The sequence below is a fragment of the Pristiophorus japonicus genome, chromosome 13 (assembly GCF_044704955.1).
Source record: "Pristiophorus japonicus isolate sPriJap1 chromosome 13, sPriJap1.hap1, whole genome shotgun sequence".
In the NCBI taxonomy this organism is placed as follows: Eukaryota; Metazoa; Chordata; class Chondrichthyes; family Pristiophoridae; genus Pristiophorus; species Pristiophorus japonicus.
The window spans coordinates 88,630,969-88,652,560 of record NC_091989.1 but is presented as its reverse complement, the minus strand read 5'-3'; the positions used below and the strand labels follow the sequence as shown (position 1 = coordinate 88,652,560).

At 45.1% G+C, this 21,592-nt stretch overlaps 1 protein-coding gene across 1 annotated transcript in view; it reads left to right on the top strand.

Annotated features, from left to right (window-relative positions):
- hydin (HYDIN axonemal central pair apparatus protein) overlaps positions 1-21,592 on the top strand; it is a 1,725,340-nt gene that overhangs the window by 324,012 nt on the left and 1,379,736 nt on the right. The window contains 1 exon segment of the mRNA XM_070897728.1: positions 5,672-5,873. Within this exon segment, the coding sequence (XP_070753829.1) occupies positions 5,672-5,873 (202 nt within the window).

Below are 21,592 nucleotides of genomic sequence, written 5' to 3'. Positions count from 1 at the left end.
AGTTGATTCCTCAACATATTGGTCTAGAAAACCATCCCTTATGCACTCCAGGAAATCCTCCTCCACTGTATTGCTTCCAGTTTGGTTAGCCCAATCTATATGCATATTAAAGTCACCCATGATAACTGCTGCACTTTTATTGCATGCAGCCCTAACTTCCTGTTTGATGCCCTCCCCAACATCACTACTACTATTTGGAGGTCTGTACACAACTCCCACTAACGTTTTTTGCCCTTTGGTGTTCTGCAGCTCTACCCATATAGATTCCACATCATCCAAGCTAATGTCCTTCCTAACTATTGCATTAATCTCCTCTTTAACCAGCAATGCTACCCCACCTCCTTTTCCTTTTATTCTATCCTTCCTGAATGTTGAATAGCCTTGGATGTTGAGTTCCCAGCCCTGATCATCCTGGAGCCACGTCTCTGTAATCTCAATCACATCATATCTGTTAACATCTATTTGCACAGTTAATTCATCCCACCCTATTACGGATACTCCTTGCATTAAGACATAGTCTTAGAATAAGGGGCCGCCCATTTAAAACTGAGATGAGAAGAAATTTCTTCTCTCAGAGGATTGTAAATCTATGGAATTCTCTGCTCCAGAGAGCTGTGGATGCTGGGTCATTGAATATATTTAAGGCGGAGATAGACAGATTTTTGAGCGATAAGGGAATAAAGGTTATGGGGAGCGGGCAGGAAGTATGGCTGAGTTCATGATCAGGACTGCCATGATCTTATTGAATGGCGGAGCAGGCTCGAGGGACCAAATGGCCGACTACTGTTCCTATTTCTTATGTTCTTATGTTCTCATTGTAAAGTCCTTACACAATACCGCAAATCCACACGAGGCACATTCTGTGGACAAGGTCACTCCATGACCCGAATCTTTATTCATAGGACCAAGAAGTGATGACCCTGCATGGGACCTCCCTTTATATACCTGGATGACCAGGTGAGGAGTGTCTCCCACAAGTTCACCCCCCCTGTGGTCAAGTTGTGAATTTCTTACGTATATACAGTATTGCAGTGTTGTTACATAAAGGTTACATACATGACACTCATGGTCGGTGACAGTATTCGCTCTATCTCTGACATTCCCTCCCCGATAGTCACTGACAGACATCAGCTACCTCTGACATTCCTTCCCTCATGGTCACTATTCCCTCACTGATGGTCCCGGACATCATTCCCATTTCTCGTTTCATTGCTGTTACTTCACCCGACAGTCCCGCTACCATATCACTCACTCCACTGATGGCATCATCTGAACCACATCTGTTAGATCCTGCACCTCAGGAGAGCGCGGTCAAGCTCTGCTTACCCTCTTCCCCACGAGTGTGATTCGCACCCCACCACTGGAACCCGCAGCCTGGGACGGTGGGGCCCTGGGTGTGCCTCGCACCCCACCACTGGGACCCGCAACCTCGGAAGGTGGGAAACCATGGAATGTCCCACCAGCACTCAAACCACGAGTCACGGAAGGGGCTGTCACCGCAATAACCGGTATCTCCTCCAAAGTCAGTAAAACAGTGGGGGCTTCATCCAGCTCCATCCCCTCCCCCTCCCCCTCACCCCATGTTCTTGGTCTGGAGGGCGGGATTCAAAAATGTTATCCTGTTTGGGCTGGTGATCGTCTGAATTTTCTTCTACATCATCAGGGTTGGCCTCAAGTTCTGCAAAATATAACAGAACACAGACAAATGGTTAGCAGCAGAGGAGGGGCAGGGTGGGTGGCATGAGTAGGCTCACACAGCTCAGGCCAGGCAGCAGGCTGATTTGAAGGACCACAATGAATGATAGCACATTGCATCAACTGAAGTGTAGCTGACGGAGACATCCCCATGAACCGAAGCTTGGCTAGCCCGCGCAGTACTTAACATTTAGCAAAGCCAGACTGTGAAATTTGCAGGACTTACCCTCTCCCTTGTGCAGTGGTGATTGCTTTTCTCCAGTCAGGACCCATCAAAGCAGCGACCCTGTCTTCCAAGGGTGTCAGTGGGTGCAGATTTGCCGGGCCTCCTCCTGTTCGGGTTCTTTCTCATTTATTGTGTGCCACTTTCCTCTGCAAAGATGAAAATATAACTTTTTCGAGAGGGTGTCTTTCTGCTGGGTGCGGCATATACAGGTGGTTACATTTACCGTCTCATCGCGAGTGCATGCAGAAACCAAGCGCAGACAGCGGAAAGAGTGTGTGGCAAACCAGTCCCACCCACCCTTTCCCTCAGCAATTGTCTGTCCCACCTGTGACAGGGACAGTGATTCTCATATTCGACTGTTCAGTCACCTAAGAACTCATTTTTAGAGTGGAAGCAAGTCCTCCTCGATTCCGAGGAACTGCCTGTGATGATGATGATGATGACACTTACAATTGCAATTGCATTGAATAAATGAAAATATTACTTCCCACTAACTATTTGACCAAAGTATTGCCACTTCTTTTTACACTGGCCCCAGATCTTATGGTGGTCACCACTGCGCAGTAACCTTCTGTAACTTGGTTCCAGCGTTTCTTCATTTCTTTGGGTGGAACTTTTATGTGACCTCTGCTGGTGTCCAGCTCCTGCCATCTGTTCTCAATCACAGCAACTAGTGCCTCCACTTCTTCCTGTAAGAAATTCTTACACCGTGTTGCAACTTGTACTGCTGCAGCTCCGCTTTTTCTAAACCCCTCATGCAGCACTTGTAACACACACACCTGACACTTTAAAAATGGCTGATTGCCAACCTGGAGCTGTACTGCGCCATGCACGTCCATTGCAACGACGTCAGAAACGTAATTTTTTTCCCCGTGCATACGCAGAAGGTGCAGCTTCATTTTTAGGCGCAGACAGCAGGCTCCACCCCCGAGGCGACTGGACACGTTGCACAGCGCCAAATTCGAATTATAGATCGGGGAAACTTTGGCAAATTATTTCTGGCGCATTTCTGGCCTAGAAAAATGGGCATAACTCTGGCAATATGCCAGAATATGGGCTTGGGCAAAATTGAGCCATAAAAGCCAACCCACCTTCTACCCATTCTATTCGAGGAGACCAAACTTCTGCTGTCGAAGTTGTGACTGCTGTTGATTTCTCTAATTGCATGAATATGTCTGTTCAGATTTTGTTTCTTGTTGACTTGTCACGTATTTATAAATTTTAATCTTGTCAAGTTGTTTTGATGAGCCAGTTTCAAAGGATTGAACAGTCTAAAAAGACAACACTGAAAAGGATAAAACAGTTCACCGCTGAATTTTAATATTGAGTCAGAAGGAATATATTCCATGATGTCTGACTGGTGTTATATACATCATGATTCATGCTTAAGTGAACCCGAAATATCAAGGAGTATGAGAGGCAGAATTTACCTATTCACAAACTGTTTTCAAAGGACTTTCTCAGTATTTCAGGAGAGGTCATTGAAAAGTGTAATTAAGCCCTTAAGGACATTGATCGCTTGGCAGTATGTTCAGAGCTGTAGCTTTCTTTGCAGATAGAAACAAACTTTTTGCCAAATCTAGACAATTCTTTGTTTCATTCGTGAACTTAACTTTAGATAAACCCATCTGTTCCAATTTGGACTTTTTTAAACTTGAGCTCACAACTAAAAAGGCAGCTTCAGTAAGCCGATCCACACCTCCAATAACAAACAAACTTATGTATGACCTGATTGGAATAATGTGCCTCAGGGCCAATTATCCTTTACCATGTTTTTTTACCTTGGATACTCCATTCTCTTGTCTACTTCAAAAGGCAGTAAATATCACACTGACATTTAGGCTACAAATAATAGAGGAATTTTGTTAAAAATTTCACATGAGTTGTACAATTATTAACTTAGGCAGTGCTTAAAACTGTTCCGTACATAATAAAGAGTCCAGTATCTTTGTGGTGCTTTTAAGTGCATAAAAAAGTTTTCCCTCATGTTGCTTCTGGTTCTTTTGCCAATCACCTTAAATCTGTGCCCTCTGGTTATCGACCCTTCAGCCATTGGAAACTGTTTCTCTTTATTTACTCTATCTAAACCCTTCATGATTTTAAACACCTCTATCCAGTCTCCTCTTTACTTTCTCGGCTCTGAGGAGAACAACCCCAGCTTCTCCAGTTCATCAATGTAACTGTAATCCCTCCTCCCTGGAACTATTCCAGCAAATTTCTTTTCTACTCTATCCAAAGCCTTCACTGAACTGCCAAACTGAACTGCCAACCACTTATTTAAGGTGAGAGAACCCTTAGGATATACAGCAGCTTCAAAAGAAGCCCGTGGGCGGGTGTAAGCCCAGCCCCTGTGTCCGGGCGAGGGAGCGATTTTGCCGGTCGCACTCCGACCCTCAAGCCTGGTGAGGAGACGTTCGGTGGTGGCGTGGTACTTTGAAAGACATCAAAAATTAAAGAATTGCATTAGACTTTGTTGCCCCAAATGTCTTCATTGAATGCCTAGCTTCCCGTTCTAAGCAAGCCTATTGCGCATGCGCAGACTAGGGTATGGCCCATACTCGGGTGTGTACCTTGAGGAGAGAGAGAGAGGAAAGAAAGTGTGAGTGCTTTGTCCTGCTGTTTTGAATTCTTGCAAAGATACAATTACATTATGGGGGCAATATTGACAATGCCATACCTCGTGCAAGCCTTCTGCATGATGGTGTTGTGGAGAAGAAGATTGATTAGGAACCTCAGAGCATGTAGGATAATGGGCAGGAGGCCTTGCCCACATCGGGTATATCGAGACAGGAGTTCATATCTGCACCTGAGTGATACAGACTGTGTGAGAAGGCTACGTTTCCGCAAAGAAGTTATAACCGAGATCTGTAGTTAATAAAAGCAGACCTGCACCCTAGAAGCGTCAGGAGAACTGCTTTGTCAGTTGAAGCTGCACTTTCATTTTATGTATCTGGATCATTCCAGGCCACAACTGGGGATGTGTGTGCTATTTCTCAACATGCAACATATATCTGCATTCGGCAGGTGAATGCTGCACTATATGCTGGGTAGGACATATGGATGGTCACATTTACAATTGCAATTCCAGTGAATAAATGAAAATATTACTTACATTAACTACTTGACCAAGGTCTTGCCATTTCTTTTTGCACTGGCCTCAGGACCTCGGGGTGGTCACCATTGCAGTATTCTTGTGAAAGTTGGTTCCAGCATTTCTTCATTTCTTTGGTGAAACTTTTATGTGACCTCTGCTGGTGTCCAGCTCGTGTCATCTGGCCTCAATTACAGTAACCAGTTCCTCCACTTCCTCTTGTGAGATATTCTTGGTCCTTGAGCTGTGTTGCATATTGCAGCTCCGATTTTTTTCCACTGAGAATTAAAGTTCTCACAAAGCACTGGCTCTTTAAAAATGGCTGGGGAGGTGTACTGGGCGTGCGCGCCCATAGCAGTCACATAAAAAACATAATTTTTTTTCCCGCGCATGCGCAGAAGGGGAGGAGAGCATCCTTTTTTCTGCGCAGGCATTAGGCTCCATCCCCCGAAGCTAAAGGACAGGCTGCGCGGTACCAATTTCAAAAATTAGAACGGGGAAACTTTCAAGTTTTTTTTTGGAGTAGTCAGGGCCAAAAAACATGGGCATAACTATTGAAATACGCCAAAAAACAGCACTGGGGAAAATTGAGCCCTACACCTTTAAAACAAGATTCATCACTTGCTGCAAAATCTTCTTCCCATTATGTTCCATTGCAGGCGAGGACATCTTTGTCAATATGTATGGAGCTGCAGAAGACATAAATGTAAGACTGGACAAAAACTCGGTAATGATAGAGAAGACCTACATATCGATGGCCAATCAGAGAGTGGTATCCATTTGCAATAGGAGTGATGTAATAGTACACTTCCAGTGGAAGGCCTTTGCAACTCCAGAGGAGGAGGACCAGCAGAAAATCAGGTGAGTCTTTGTGGAATTTTTATTAACCAAGGCTTGCAAGGTCACTTCTGTAGTGCATGGTAGATCTATCTTAAGAGGTCCAGCTCCGATCCTGGCCTAGATTCCAAGATGGTCTCCACTTCTGTCACAGTTGGTGATATATGACAACCGGGCATGTCTATGATGATCCTACTCTGGGTCCCAACTGAGGGTGAGACATGGTAACGTCCCACTTCGGTGGCCTGGTAGGGGTGGCTGGAGGCTCTGCCCCCGCAAAGCCCGACAAGAGCTATTGCCCCATGATTGCGACCCCTTGGTAATGTATTTCAGAAGCCAAAGATTGATGTAATGCTCACGTTTCAGAAAAAATCAATAAGTTACTCCATACCCTCTCCAATCCCCATCCTGGTAAGCCTCTGGCAGCTCACCCTGACCCTATTACTTTCATAATGTTCAAGGCTCACGAACAAGGCCTTTCCCATCTGCAATCTCATTGTGGATGAGCAGGTCCACATCCTATCTTACATAGAAATTTACAGCGCAGAAGGAGGCCATTTTGGCCCATCATGTCCGCGCAGGCCGACAAAGAGCCGCACGGCCCTTGGTCAGCAGCCCTAAAGGTTACATATAAACTTATGAACAATGACGGAAAGGCAAAGAGCACCCAGCCCAACCAGTCCGTCTCACACACTGCGACACCCCTTATACTGAAACATTCTACACTCCACCCCAACCGGAGCCATGTGATCTCCTGGGAGAGCCAAAAACCAGATAAAACCCAGGCCAATTTAGGGGAAAAAAATCTGGGAAAATTCCTGTCTGACCCATCCAGGCGATCGAAACTAGTCCAGGCCGTATTCTATTCCCTGCAGTACTACCATTATATCTGCACCGTCCAACAATAGGTCATCCAGTCTAATCCCAATTACCAGCTCTAGGTCCGTAACCCTGCAGGTTACAGCACTTTAAGTACCTATCCAACCATCTCTTAAAAGTGGTGAGGGTTTCTGCATCCACCACTCTTCCAGGCAGCAAGTTCCAGATCCCTCTGCGTATAGAAGGCCCCCCCCCCCCCTCAAATCCCCTCTGAACCTTCCACCAACCACCATAAAACTATGCCCCCTCATAATAGACCCCTCCACCAATGGAGATAGACCCTTACTATCCACTATGTCCAGGCCTCTCAATATTTTGTACACCTCGATGAGGTCTCCTCTCAACCTCCTCTGTTCCAACGAGAACAAACCCAGCCTATCCAATCTGTCCTCATAACTAAGAGTCTCCATTCCAGGCATGACTAAAACCTGGCTCAGAAATGGTGACACTTTCCTTCTCACTGAGGCTGTTCTGCCAGGCTACACATTCCATTATGTTCTACAAACAAACTGCTATGAAGGTAAAATGGAACTCCTGATCTCGGCTTGCCTTATCCCCTTCTCTTTTTGGTGCTGGCTCAATGATCAAACAAAATTGGATGTTTCGCTACCAACTTTCCCTCCCTTTCTTTCAGGATCCTCAATGAAATCTCCTCCCTTGTGTCCCCTGTCAGCCTTTGCACCGAGAGTCTGCTCATCGTTATGACGTTAACCACACCTTATCCTGTCTCCAGTGATATTACCACGCTCTTCACCACCTTCATAAACTGACCCACTCGCATCTATGACCACCCCTGTGACCTCCTCCTCACACGAGATATTGCCCTCTCGCGGTCACAGCCTCTGAAATCGATTTCTGACCACACTCTGGGCCATTAAATGCGAGTGCGGGGTTAAGGGATGTGTAGCTACTGTGTGAGGTACAGTCACACCTGTCTTTCTTGTCCACTCGGGAACTCCTCTTCTTCCTCCAAATCTGGGAACATCAGAGGAATACCCATTCTGCCCAGCTGCTGCAAGCGAAATAGCAGCTGGTAGCAAGCAGTGGATTTGGAAAGAAGTCTTGCAAGACAACAGAAAGCCTAAACAGCACGAAATTAATGTAGTAATTAAGATGTAGATAAAACAGCATACTAAGTTTAAAAAAAAACAAATCTACTGACCAAAAATTAAAACCTGATACTTGCCTTTAGAAGTTGTTTTTTGCAGGCCCAGCGATCCACACAGAATTATTCAGTGACAGTGCCAGTGAGAGATTGGAAATGAGGCCACAAGATCCAATGATTACATCACATTTGGAGCTTCAGTGAGAGTTGTACTGGCCATTAGTGCAGCTTCAAATAACCCAGCTGTTTTTCTTTGCTGGAAAATACCTGTGTGACTCGGGCATGTTACTTCAAGCCGATGTTGCTCCCCGAACTCCTGCCAGCAAGTCTTAGTAAAGCCTCATAAAATTGGCCCAACATCCCAGCTTCAAGATTCTAGTTCTCAATTTCAAATCTCTTAGTGGCCTTATTTCACCCTTCTTCAGCTCACTGTTCCCTCTACTTTTTGGAAGTACGGCCCATTCAAATTTTCGCGCATGCCCGATAATTCCATTGTAAAGCCGCAGGCGACCTGCGCAGGACCTCCAGACAGCTTTGCGGAGTTATCAACTCCAGCTGTATGCCCCACGCACACCCTCTGCTCCTCAGACACAGGATTACTGCTTCTTCCCTGCCTTCATTCCCCTCCGTCCCCACACCCTGGAATACTCCCCCAACATCATCTTGCTTTGCTACCATCATCCTTTCTTTGTAAAACCTCCTTTCTAAAGAAAACTCCTCTTTTGGCTTTCCTCCTAAATTTTTGCTCCCTTTTCCTGCCTTATTACATCCCAGCATTGAAGCACTGACCACACTTGATCAGCTCCGCTGGGCAGACCACATTGTCCGCATGCCAGACACATGACTCCCAAAGCAAACGCTGTATTCGGAACTCCTTCACGGCAAACGAGCCAAAGGTGGGCAGAGGAAACGTTACAAGGGCACCCTCAAAGCCTCCCTGATAAAGTGCAACATCCCCACCGACACCTGGGAGTCCCTGGCCAAAGACCGTTCTAAGTGGAGGAAGTGCAACCAGGAGGGCGCTGAGCACCTCAAGTCGCATCACCGAGAGCGTGCAGAAATCAAGTGCAGGCAGCGGAAAGAGCGTGCGTCAAACCTGTCCCACCCTCCCTTTCCCTCAATGACTATCTGTCCCACCTGTGACAGGGACTGTGGCTCTCGTATGGGACTGTGGCTCTCGTATTGGACTGTTCAGCCACCTAAGGTGGAAGCAAGTCTTCCTCGATTCCGAGGGACTGCCTATGACGATGGGGACTGTAGAGACTTTCCAGGGGGTCTGCGCAATAATGTGACGGGACTCATTGCTGTGATGGCGTGGGTTGGGCGCGCGCTGTTGGCTGTTATTTTGATTTCCTTTATCCACTCGAGCGGTGCATCTGGGGATTTCGATGTCGGCCCCGAGGGCCGGGTGCACTCGCACAGCGAGACACTGGCAAGCGATCGCCAGGCGGACACTGGGACTGAGGTGGCTCTGGAAACGGACACGTAACCGAATTAGCGGGGTCTCGGACTGACTGAGAATCCCGAGAGAGGAGACAAGAAGCCCCAGAGAAGCCGAGAATGGATTCGCGGGGCTGGGGGAGGGTAGGGAGGAGCCATCATGTCAGACTTGTCCAAGGGCCTGGAATGACAATCAAGCTTTGTTCACCGAGTGCTGCACTTGGGTCTATGACTGGACCCGGACTAAAGACGTAGTACCAGTTACTGGCGGTGTCCCCATGGTAGGAATGTTGCACACTTGACGGCGTGTCTGCGATATTCCAGTGCAGCCGGTAAACAGCAAACATAGAAACATAGAAATTTACAGTGCAGAAGGAGGCCATTTCAGCCCATTGTGTCCGCGACGGCCGACAAAGCCGCACGGCCCTTGATCAGCAGCTCTCAAGGTTACATATAAACCTATGAACAATAACGGAAAGGCAAAGAGCACCCAGCCGAACCAGTCTGCCCCTCACAACTGCGACACCCGTTATACTGAAAACATCTACACTCCACCCCAACTGCAGCCATGTGATTTCCTGGGAGAGGCAAAAACCAGATAAAAACCCAGGCCAATTTAGAGAGAAAAAATCTGGGAAAATTCCTCTCCGACCCATCCAGGCGATTGATGAGAGCAAAGGGGGAGGAAAAAACTGAAATCTCAGCAACTGTGTGGTGTGTAGGTGGGTGGTACCAGTGTTCCCAACAGGAGTCACGAAACCTAATCCCACTCCATGAAGAGCAGGGAGCTGTCGTGTGGTGAACAGGCATGTTGTTGAATCTGTAGGGTTTCCATACAGCTGAAGGGCAGTTAAAAATCTTTACGCAGCGTGGAGGCCCCGACCTGTGTGAGAACACCAGCGGCAGGTCGGGGCCATAAAAGGAACGGTGCCTGGGAGCAGCGTGGAGCCATGCCACTTCAGGGAGCAGCAAAGGCAGCGAAGAGTGACGTCATCAAGGTCCAAGTTGGTGATTGGAGCTTGGGCAGATACAGCAGGAGTGGCGAGATCGGGGCGAAGGAGCGGCGAGAGATTGTAGAGGGACGTGATCAGGGCCCAGGAGAGGCATGAGTTCGGGTCCAGGGGCCCTGGGGCAGCACGGACCAGCCCACACTGCGATATGTGCTCGCTCTAAGACCGTGCAGCAGAGCAGGTCTCCAGTCGTCTTGGATAACCCTTGCCACTGGACCAAGACATAGCTCTGTCAAGCCCATGTGGTGGTTGGTGTGCAACGGCAACTCCACGTTAAATAAATCCATGCACAGGCATCTTCCACCCTTCAGGATGTAGTTTGGGATCCGGAATATTAGGTCCTTCATTGAAACACCTGTGAACTCATCCTTTTTTGGCGTGGAAGCAAGTCATCCTCGTTTCGAGGGACTGCCTATGATGATGATAAAGTTTTTACATCACCAATCACATCAATGCTCACTCTATCAGACAGCCCTGGCAAAATTTCATCCAAGTCCCTTTAACAGGACACGGATGAACTTTACGTTTGGAAATGGAAATGTGCAAGGGGTTTATAGTATTATAATTTAGATGAGGGGCTCGTGGTTACTAATCCATTGTCAAATAGGAATTTGACGAGTTCCACTGCAGAATATCAGGGTGAGTGGATTTGGGAATTCATCCTGCAATGGACAGTGGGCAACCATGATCTCTTGGAGCTTGCTTCATTTTCTTGTGGAGTTGGGGAGGAATGTCCAGCATTTTCCCTGAAACTGGCCAGAGGTTTTTATCTTTGGGCTCTTTGTTATCAGATGTTGGGAAAACGATGCATGAGCTAGGGCAAGCAATGACAAGCTGGTGGTCTTTTGTTGCCCTTATTTTCATATATCCCTATGTATTTATGTAGGTAGCATTTAAAAATCAGATTTTATTGATTTGTCCCTGATTTTGTTTGGGTGGTGCATCATTAAAAAACGATTTCCTCCTGTATTTGAGAAAAAATTGCTTTCTTACCGGAATTATGCGTGCGTCACATGTGTGATATCAACGGGCAAGGTTGCGTGCAGTCCTGATGTGATCTGCATGCACCATGGACCCAACTTTTGGCAGGAAAACAAGTTGGATTTTTTTAAGGGGACCTGAATATTCTTTAGGTCCTCTGTGGATTATAGCGTGAAGTTTCTGCTATTGGCGCAATCGGCAAAATGTGCCCAGAATGTGCTTGCCAAGCTGAAGTTATGCTTATGTTTCTGCACAAACTCATTAGTACAAGCCCAAATGTAAAATCTCCCATGAATCAGCACAATCAAGAAACGTAATCGATTCATGACCGGAACAGGGCATCCTCCAGCATCACAACGAGGAGTGTAATTGCCAGAAAATGAGCCATTCTTCAACTGATTGATTTAATGCTCGAGGCCTAACTTTGTAATTAGCTTCAGTTGGCTACTTTGATCTGCCCTTGGTGCACAAGAGCTGCCACCAGCAGTCAATTGAAGCCACGCAGGTGTGTCTTGCTCTGCTATAATTGACTGAATTTAGACTAATTTAAAGGAATTGCAGCAGCAGCAGGACAAATAGCCCTGGTTAGGCTTCAATTGACTGCAGGTACATGCTGGATTCATGCAATCATGGGTGCCTGTGCGCCTAACATTCTGGGCGCAATGTGATGAACACCGCTGAACAGGCACCGTTCATCAGCGGAACTGCGCCATTCCGATCTGGGGTATGGCCAGTTTTGTGGGCGGGGACCGCTTCGGGTGAATGGACTTTTAAACCAGTGTAAAAGATCACAGGTATTCAACATAAAGTGGTTATGGGCATTATTCACTTATGTTTAAAATTCCAAGACCTTTAGTGCTATTTCATTTGATTCCATCCAGATTACACTGATATATAGGTGAAAATCATACGGAAACTCTATGCCAGCATTCTTTATACTGCAGCAAACTTCAGTCTTTCATCTCAATCACTTTTTTCATAAGTTATTATCGTCAATATTGGTGTTGCTGATGGAGTGAGACCATTAACTGCATCATCATACCTTCTGCAGTACAGCTTGACTGAAAGTGCCTCCAGCTCCCCTTTAAATCAGCTTCTCTGATCATCCAGTGGGCAAAGACACTATCTAATGAAGTCATAAGCCATGTGGACGAGAAAGTCTTCAGTTTGTTTCCAGGTCTGTGCTGAGTTCAATGATCTCTGCTGGATGTGGAACCAGTGGATGTGGTGTATTTGGATCTCCAGAAGGCATTCGATAAGGTGCCACATAAAAGGTTACTGCACAAGATAAAAGCTCACGGGGTTGGGGGTAATATATTAGCATGGATAGTGGATTGGCTAACTAACAGAAAACAGAGAGTTGGGATAAATGGCAAACAGTAACTAGTGGGGTGCCGCAGGGATCGGTGCTGGGTCCTCAACTATTTACAATCTATATTAATGACTTGGATGAAGGGACTGAGTGTAATGTAGACAAGTTTGCTGATGATACAAAGATGGGTGGGAAAGCAAATTGTGAGGAGGACACAAAAAACCTGCGAAGGGATATAGACAGGCTAAGTGAGTGGGTAAAAATTTGGCAGATGGAGTACAATGTGGCAAAATGTGAGGTTATCCACTTTGGTAGAAAAAATAAAAAATAAAATAATTTTTTAAATGGGGAGAGATTACAAAATGCTGACGTACAGAGGGATCTGGGGGTCCTTGTACATGAAACACAAAAAGTGAGCATGCAGGTACAGCAAGTAATTGCTTCTAGCTTTTCACCACTTAGAAGGTACACTGCTCTATCCTTTTTAGGACCAAAGTGGATGACCTCACACTTGCATGCAAAAATATACAATATGTAATAGCGCTATCTCTTCACTAACTTCTTTTAATATGCATGGATGTAATCCATTCAGACAAGGAAATTTGTTGACAATCACTCTCTATATTCTCAAATGAAGAATGCCATTTAAGCAAGATACCAGAAGGTTGCTGGTTCCTGTGGAACCATATCCGAGAAAGGGTCAGTCCCTTTAGTTGGGGTTGGGGTTGGGGGAACAACATTGAAGGGAAAAACCTCTCTTTTAAAAGGGAGCTTGCATTTATATAGCGCCTTTCATGACCTTGGGATGAAAGTCCCAAAGCGCTTTACAGCCAATGAAGCAATTTTTGAAGTGTAGTCACTGTTGTAATGTAGGAAGCACGGCAGCCAATTTTTACACAGCAAGCTCCCACAAACAGCAATGAATTAAATGACCAGGTCATCTGATTTTTAATGATGAGGAATAAATATTGGACACGACCCTAGGGGATAGCTACCCTGCTCTTCTTCGAAATAATGCGATGGGATTTTTTTACACCTAACCAAGAGGGCAGACAGGGCCTCGGTTTAATGTCTCATCTGAAAGATGCCACCTCTGACAGTGAGATGTGTCAGATAAGATTATGTGTTCAAGTGGAGCTTGAACCCATAACCTTCCAACTCTGAGGCGAGAATGCTTCCCACTGAGCCACAGCTGACACCACACTTAAATGATTTATGAAGGGTGTCTGCTATCTACTGTCACAGATGTTGAAGCCGATGTGTAAGTAGGACAGACTGCGGGAGATGCTGGTATCAGAGGACATGTATTTCAGAGGTGCCAGTATAATTTCACAGGTTTATTCATTGTGTTAGCATGAGAAACATATGCTGTAGTGATGATCAAAACTACTTTATGCTCATTAATGGTTGAGACCAAATAATTTTCATTGGTTTCAACCCATGGGTACTAAATGAGCTTCCTGCAAAATTTTCTAATTAACATGTACTGTCACTAATGACGACTTGTCTAATGCTGCTACTTTTTTAAAAGAAGCATAACTTGAAATGTGTTGTATACTACAGTTGAAGAGTTCTGAAAGTTTAAACCAAAGGTGGCTGAGTTTATCAATTCTCTCATTGGGGAGTTATTTGTGGGTAGAACATTTTCCTTACATTGGGTTTCATTCCTACTGGGTACAAATTTTAGCATATCAGTTAACATGTTCAAATAAATCCCTGTCTGCCCTTTGTTAACTACTTGTTAACATGGTGCAAACAGGAATTTATGCAAACATGTTAAGTAGTGTGCTGAAAATAACAGAGAGGAAATTAAACTTAAAAGTGTTCAATGTGCTGCTGTGATTTAGAAACATAGAAACATAGCAAATAGGTGCAGGAGTAGGCCATTCGGCCCTTCGAGCCTGCACCTCCATTCAATGAGTTCATGGCTGAACATGCAACTTCAGTACCCCATTCCTGCTTTCTCGCCATACCCCTTGATCCCCCTAGTAGTAAGGACTACATCTAACTCCTTTTTGAATATATTTAGTGAATTGGCCTCAACAACTTTCTGTGGTAGAGAATTCCACAGGTTCACCACTCTCTGGGTGAAGAAGTTTCTCCTCATCTCAGTCCTAAATGGCTTACCCCTTATCCTTAGACTGTGACCCCTGGTTCTGGACTTCCCCAACATTGGGAACATTCTTCCTGCATCTAACCTGTCTAAACCCGTCAGAATTTTAAACGTTTCTATGAGATCCCCTCTCATTCTTCTGAACTCCAGTGAATAAAAGCCCAGTTGATCTAGTCTTTCTTGATATGTCAGTCCCGCCATCCCGGGAATCAATCTGGTGAACCTTCTCTGCACTTCCTCAATAGCAAGAATGTCCTTCCTCAAGTTAGGAGACCAAAACTGTACACAGTACTCCAGGTGTGGCCTCACCAAGGCCCTGTACAACTGTAGCAACACCTCCCTGCCCCTGTACTCAAATCCCCTCGCTATGAAGGCCAACATGCCATTTGCTTTCTTAACCGCCTGCTGTACCTGCATGCCAACCCTCAATGACTGATGTACCATGACACCCAGGTCTCGTTGCACCTCCCCGTTTCCTAATCTGTCACCATTCAGATAATAGTCTGTCTCTCTGTTTTTACCACCAAAGTGGATAACCTCACATTTATCCACAATACATAAGAACATAAGAATTAGGAACAGGAGTAGGCCATCCAGCCCCTCGAGCCCGCTCCGCCATTCAACAAGATCATGGCTGATCTGGCCGTGGACTCAGCTCCACTTACCCGCCTGCTCCCCGTAATATACTTCATCTGCCATGCATTTGCCCACTCACCTAACCTATCCAAGTCTCTCTGCAGCCTCATAGCATCCTCCTCGCAGCTCACACTGCCACCCAACTTAGTGTCATCCGCAAATTTGGAGATACTACATTTAATCCCCTCGTCTAAATCATTAATGTACAATGTAAACAGCTGGGGCCCCAGCACAGAACCTTGCGGTACCCCACTAGTCACTGCCCGCCATTCTGAAAAGTACCCATTTATTCCTACTCTTTGCTTCCTGTCTGCCAACCAGTTACTCACATCGGGCTCAAAATTGGCCCATCCCTTTTTTTGATACACTCACTAGAGATGCGCTGACTTTGTGGACTGAAAAGAGTGCCGAAAAATTGTCCCCCGATTGCGTCTCCTGGGGCTTGGCGCGGCGTGGCCAGATGATTGGGGGGCGGAGCTAGGGCCCTGCACGAGAAACCGTACCGGCAGCTCTCCACATGCGCATTGGAGTGCTCCTCACCCCCAGCACGTCCTGCAGCTTGTGTGGGAGGGACCCGATGCTCACCGCCCCTATCCCTGGCCGAGTAGTCTCGCGCACCGGCCGGGCCCGCTGTGGAACGCACAGAGGCTGATCCCGATGTTTACAAGTGTAAGGGTTGTGAAGCCAGGTGCTTTATTCGTAACAGAAGGTCGAGTCAGATATGAAAAACAATGCCACAAAAGTGTTTCAAATGAAGACTTCGTCAACATTCCTTCTTTAAACAAAAAGTGTCAGGCCAGACATCCTAAAGCTAGCTTTAGATAAGCTGAGTAGGAACAGGAGTAAGGTCAGACAGAGAGGATTCTTTGGGAAGGGATTGGAGCTGGGGCTGAGATAGGGCACCCTGGGACTGGAATCTGGACTTACTTCTGTTGTACTGGCCAGCCTGCTGACTTCCCAGGCAGAGTTTTGATAGGAAGGTAGGACTTCGTTTTACTTTTTATTTATTCTTGAATGTTTTTATGTCTTCTTGAATGCTTACTACTTGTTGTGCTTTGTTTAGTGCTTTGCAAGGTCCTCTCCACTTCCCTTCCCGCCGAATGGTCTCCGATGTACCTACCTGCGCTGATTTCTTAACTCACTGCAAGCGTTATCTGTTCGGCCACAAGTGGCCACACACACTGGCCTAAGTTAGTTTGGAGCAACTATTAGCTGTCCAAAGTGGCCTAAATGGCCAAAACGGGAGTAGGTGGCTGGTAACGCCCCCTTTTGAAAAAAAACGTAACTAAAAAAATCCTAACTAACTCACTTACACTGGCGCACATTGACTGTGCAAAATGTGGATTTTTAAGATACTCCAGAAAAATCAAGTTGCTCCAAAAGAAACGGAGCAACTCCTGGGCAATTTTGAGCCCATTAAGAGCAATCAGGAATACTACAGTGTCGAATAGCAGTGCAACACTACATCTAATTAAGCACTAGGATATTTTAAAAACATTTGAACAGGCTATTTCAATGGTGTGATATTCATTGATAAGACTACATGTAGAATATTGTTGAGGATAGTGTAGTTTTAGACAATTAAAGGTTCAGATAAGAGTGATGAGGATAACATAGTATTACATCGTATTTTCAGCACAGCAACAGGCCATTTGGTCCAAAAGGGCCATGCAAGTTTTATGCTCCACACGAGCCTCCTCCCACACTTTTTCATCTAACCCCATCAATATATCCTTCTATTCCTTTCTCCTTTATGTCAATATCTAGCTTCTCCTTAAATGATCTATGGGGGGTAGTCGTCTCAGCTACCCCTTGTGGTAGTGAGTTGCACATTCTAACCATTCTTTGGGTAAAGAAGTTTCTCCTGAATTCCTTATTGGATTCATTGGTGACCATCTTATATTTCTGGCCCCTCGTTCTAGTCTGCCCGCAAGTGCAAACATCTTCTCTAAGCCTACCCTATCAAACCCTTTCCTAATCTTAAAGACCTCTATCTGGTCACCCCTCAGTTTTCTCTTTTCTAGAGAAAAGAGACCCTGCTTGTTAAATCGTTCCTGATTCATTCTCCAGTTCATTCTAGTAAATCTTTATTGCACCTTGTCCAATACCGCTACATCCTTTTTATAATATGGAGACCAGAACTTATACACAGTACTCCAAGTGTGGTCTAACCTATGCTCTATACAAGTTTAACATAACTTCTCTGCTTTTCTATTCTATCCTTTCAGAAATAAACCCCAGTGCTCTAAGTTCCAAAACCATGAAGAGAAAACTAGGAATAAAACTTGTTTTCACTAGAGAAAAGCAGATTAGAGGAAGTGGGTCCTGACATATATGGGCTCAATTTTCCCCAGTGATTTGCGCTGTTTTTTTGGAGCAGGCTGCTCTTTTTGGCCTAAGTTTAAAAAACCACAGGTTCCTCGATCAATTTGCACCAGCGTAACTCAGTTAGTTACCATTTTTTTAGGTAAGTTTTTTTTTCAGCCAAAGTGGGCGTGACCTGCCAGCCGCGCCAATTCTGGCCATTTAGGCAAGTTTGGCCAGCTGAGAGTTACTCCAGTTCTGCTTAGGCCAGCATGTGTGACCTCTGCAGAAAAATCTTCGAGAAATGTCGAGAAATTGACGCAGGTAAGGAAATCGGCGCAGGTAAGTGCAGCAGAAGGTGGAGGGGGGGGGGGGGGGAGGGAGGGGAGAGAAAGAGAAAGAGAAAGGTGGGAGAAAGAGGGGGGGAGGCGATGAAGAGAGTGGGGGGGGGGAAGAGAGGGAGAGAGAGAGAGAGAGGGAGGGAGGTATGTCTGTCTGTTTGTGGAGCGGACTGGCAGGTAAGTTGATGCAATATATTTCAATGTGTTTTTAAATCGATACAATATGTTTTAATGTGTTGGGACCGGGCTGTATGTTTCACTTTGCAGCCTCAGCCCGCATTGTGTCCCTAGTTACCGTGGCAGCCCAATCTTTTTGGCGCAAATCAAGGCTCCACCCCCAAAACTAAAGGACAGGTTAGGCCAGACCAAAAGGAAGAAATCCAATGAGGAAACTTAGACATTTTTTTGGGGCGTACTTAGGCCCCCAAAAAATGGGCATAACTCTTGAGGTACGCCAAAAAAGCTTTGGGGAAAATTGAGCCCCTGGACTCTACACTGTGAGAGCGAGATGAGATAGATGCAACAAAGTTCGTCAACTTGTGTACGTAGAAGCAGAGCAAAGATATACATTACAAAACTAACCAGTCCCAAGCAAGGCTAGAGGTTGGCCTGTAGTAGATATAGGAATAACTCCCAGCAAAAGTGGTTACTGGCTCTATTAATTAATGATTGGTGCAAAAATATCTTGTTTTAAAATGGAATTAAAGGCTTTAAGACACCAAAGATCAAATACTCATTGGAACACAATGGGGTAATTTTGACTTTGGGTGATGGTGTAAAATGGTCGATACCGAATGGGCAGCCAGTTTTGCATTTCTCCCCATTTTCATTTCCAGTTAAGTTAATGCTTTATACTATCAGCCAAAATCAAAATGATCCCAATAGTTCTTGTGTTGCTGAGACATTAAAATGTCTTCTGTGGAATGCAACTGGTCAGGATTGAATACTGTATTCAGGAACAGGAGCAGGTCATTCAGCTCCTGGAGCTGGTTCTGCAATTTAATTAGATGGAGCTTAACTTGGTTCCATAATCCCCTTGCCTGACTCAGTTATTACATTTTCATTTGACCTAGCCTCAACAACTTTTGGAGGTTGGGGGTGAGGGGTAAAGGTTCCAGATTCCCACTACCCTTTGTGTGAAGAAGTGCTTCCTGACATCACCCCGAAGGTTATGCCCCCTTGTTCTGGACTCTCCCACCAGAGGAAATTGTTTTTCTCTATCTACCCTATTAATTCCTTTGCTCATCTTAAACAACTCAAATAAAGCACCCTTTAATCTTCTATAGTCAAGAGAATACAAGTCTAGTCTATGCAACATGCCCTCATAATTTAACCCTTTTAGCCCCAGTATCATTCTGGTGAATCTGCACTGCACCCCCTGTAACATAATGCCCATCCCTTTGTATTCCAGCCCCCTTAAGATAAAGGTCAACATTGCATTAGCCTTTCTACTTATTTTTCTTACCTGCCCATTAGCTTTTAATGATTTATGTACTTGGGACCCTAAATCTCTCTGTTCATTCCCAGTTCCCAGCTCTGGCCATTTAGAAAATATTCTGATCTATCTTTCTTGGGTCCAAAGTGCACTTTCCCACATTGTACTCCATCTGCCACAGTTTTTGGCCACTTACTTAATCTATTAATGACCCTTTTCAACTTTCTGCTGCCATCTACACTGTTCTTACCTAACTTAGTGCCTTCAGAAAACTTAGACATAGGGCTCTCTATTCTTCCATCCAAGTCATTGATAAATATGGTGAAGGACTGAGGTCCCATCACCGATCCTGCCAATGTGAGTACATACCCAGTACGACCTCCTAACCAATTCCCTATCCAAGCCAATAGGTTGCCTCCAATTCCACGCGCTCTCATTTTTGTTAACAGTCCGTTGTGTGGAGTGTTGCCGAATGCCTTCTGGAAGTCTATATAAATAACATCCATACATTATCTACCCCGTTTGTCACATCCTCAAAAAATTCAACTAGGTTCATTAAACATGACTTGCCCGTTACAAATCCATGCTGACTCTCTCTGATCAGCTCAGATTTGTCACTCTGCTCCTAATAACAGAATCTAGTAACTTTCCCACAACTGAGATTAGACTAATAGGCCTATAATTCCTAGTCTGTCTCTCCTACTCATCTTAAATAATGCGGTGACATTGGCAGTCTTTCAATCCAATCCAAGGAGTCAATCCCTGAATCGAGAAAGTTTTGGAAGATCATGACTAATGCATCAACAATGTAGGGTGTTATAATAGACTGATATCCTGGAGGGTTGCTAGATTACCTTAAAGAGTTGTAAAATTTCAGAGCATAATCCTTTTAGTAGTTTTGCCCCTTGTTAGTTTCCACATAGGGGAGTGGACATATTGCACATGGTCTGCAAAATGACCATGCTTGATGGGCAAAATGGCCTGTTTTCATTCCATATTCTCTTAAGAAACTTGCATTTCCTCCCTGGTGATTCACACTTGCTTTCAATCACAATGATTGTCAGTGATATTAGTGGGCAGACATCGTTTGGTGGATGTGTTAACCCATTTAAATGGTCAGGTGTCAGCTCTGGCTCAGTGGTAGCAATCCTGCCTCTGAGTCAGAAGGTCATAGGTTCAAGCCCCACTCCAGAGACATGAGCACTTCAGTATCGTACTGAGGGAGTGCTGCATTGTTGGTGGTGCCATCTTTCAGATGAGCTGTTAAACTGAAGCCCCATCTGTCGTCTTAAGTGGATGTTAAAGATCCCACGACGCTATTTGAAGAAGAACAGGGCAGTTCTCGTGGAGTCTTGGCCAATATTTATTACTCAGCCAGTATCAGCAGCAGGGTACTTTGAGATGTGGGATTCCCTGCAGCACCTGGTCAAATTTAAACTAAATGGCAATTTTTGTTTTTGTTGATGGCTTACATCTTCCCAACCAAGGGATAGAGAAAAATGACAGGGTATGCGTGAACAGGAATTGATATTTGTTTGTGTTTTGAACATTCAGTGTTAGAAATGTTGCCTTTTTGCCCACTTCAGTTCTCTCCACTTGTCCCTCTGTTACCTGTGCTGCTGGCTGGTTTGAATACAGCTTCAAGACTTTGCTGGCTCCCATTCTCTTACCCTGGCAATGTTTTAGTTGTGAAGTGATGAATCGACATTCCTTGCCCCTATTTGTGTCTATTTATTAAAATGAAATATAAATGAAAAAGAATTGCTACATAACCATCATCAGGTGAATTCTAGAGCTTTCTTTCAAACATATGTGAGGAGGCTTACTTAATCTCTCCAGTTTCATTATGTTTAATTGAACAGCTGTGTTTCAGAATTAAATTAGAACATAACAGCAGGTATGTGACACAAATAAACTGCGTGATGATGGGGAACTTGTTCTAGTTCTTTCTGTCAGATGAGTATATTTTCTTTGGTGGCTTTATACACAGTTGTTACTGGATGCGTTCCATGTAAATGCACTAAATACAGTTCAAATACACTACACACTGATGCACACTGGTTGTAAATAAAGGCACACTAAATATGTACGCTGGCGGTGCTATAAATACAGGCACACAAATACATCATCATCGTAGGCAGTCCCTCGGAATCGAGGAAGACTTGCTTCCATTCTAAAAATGAGTCC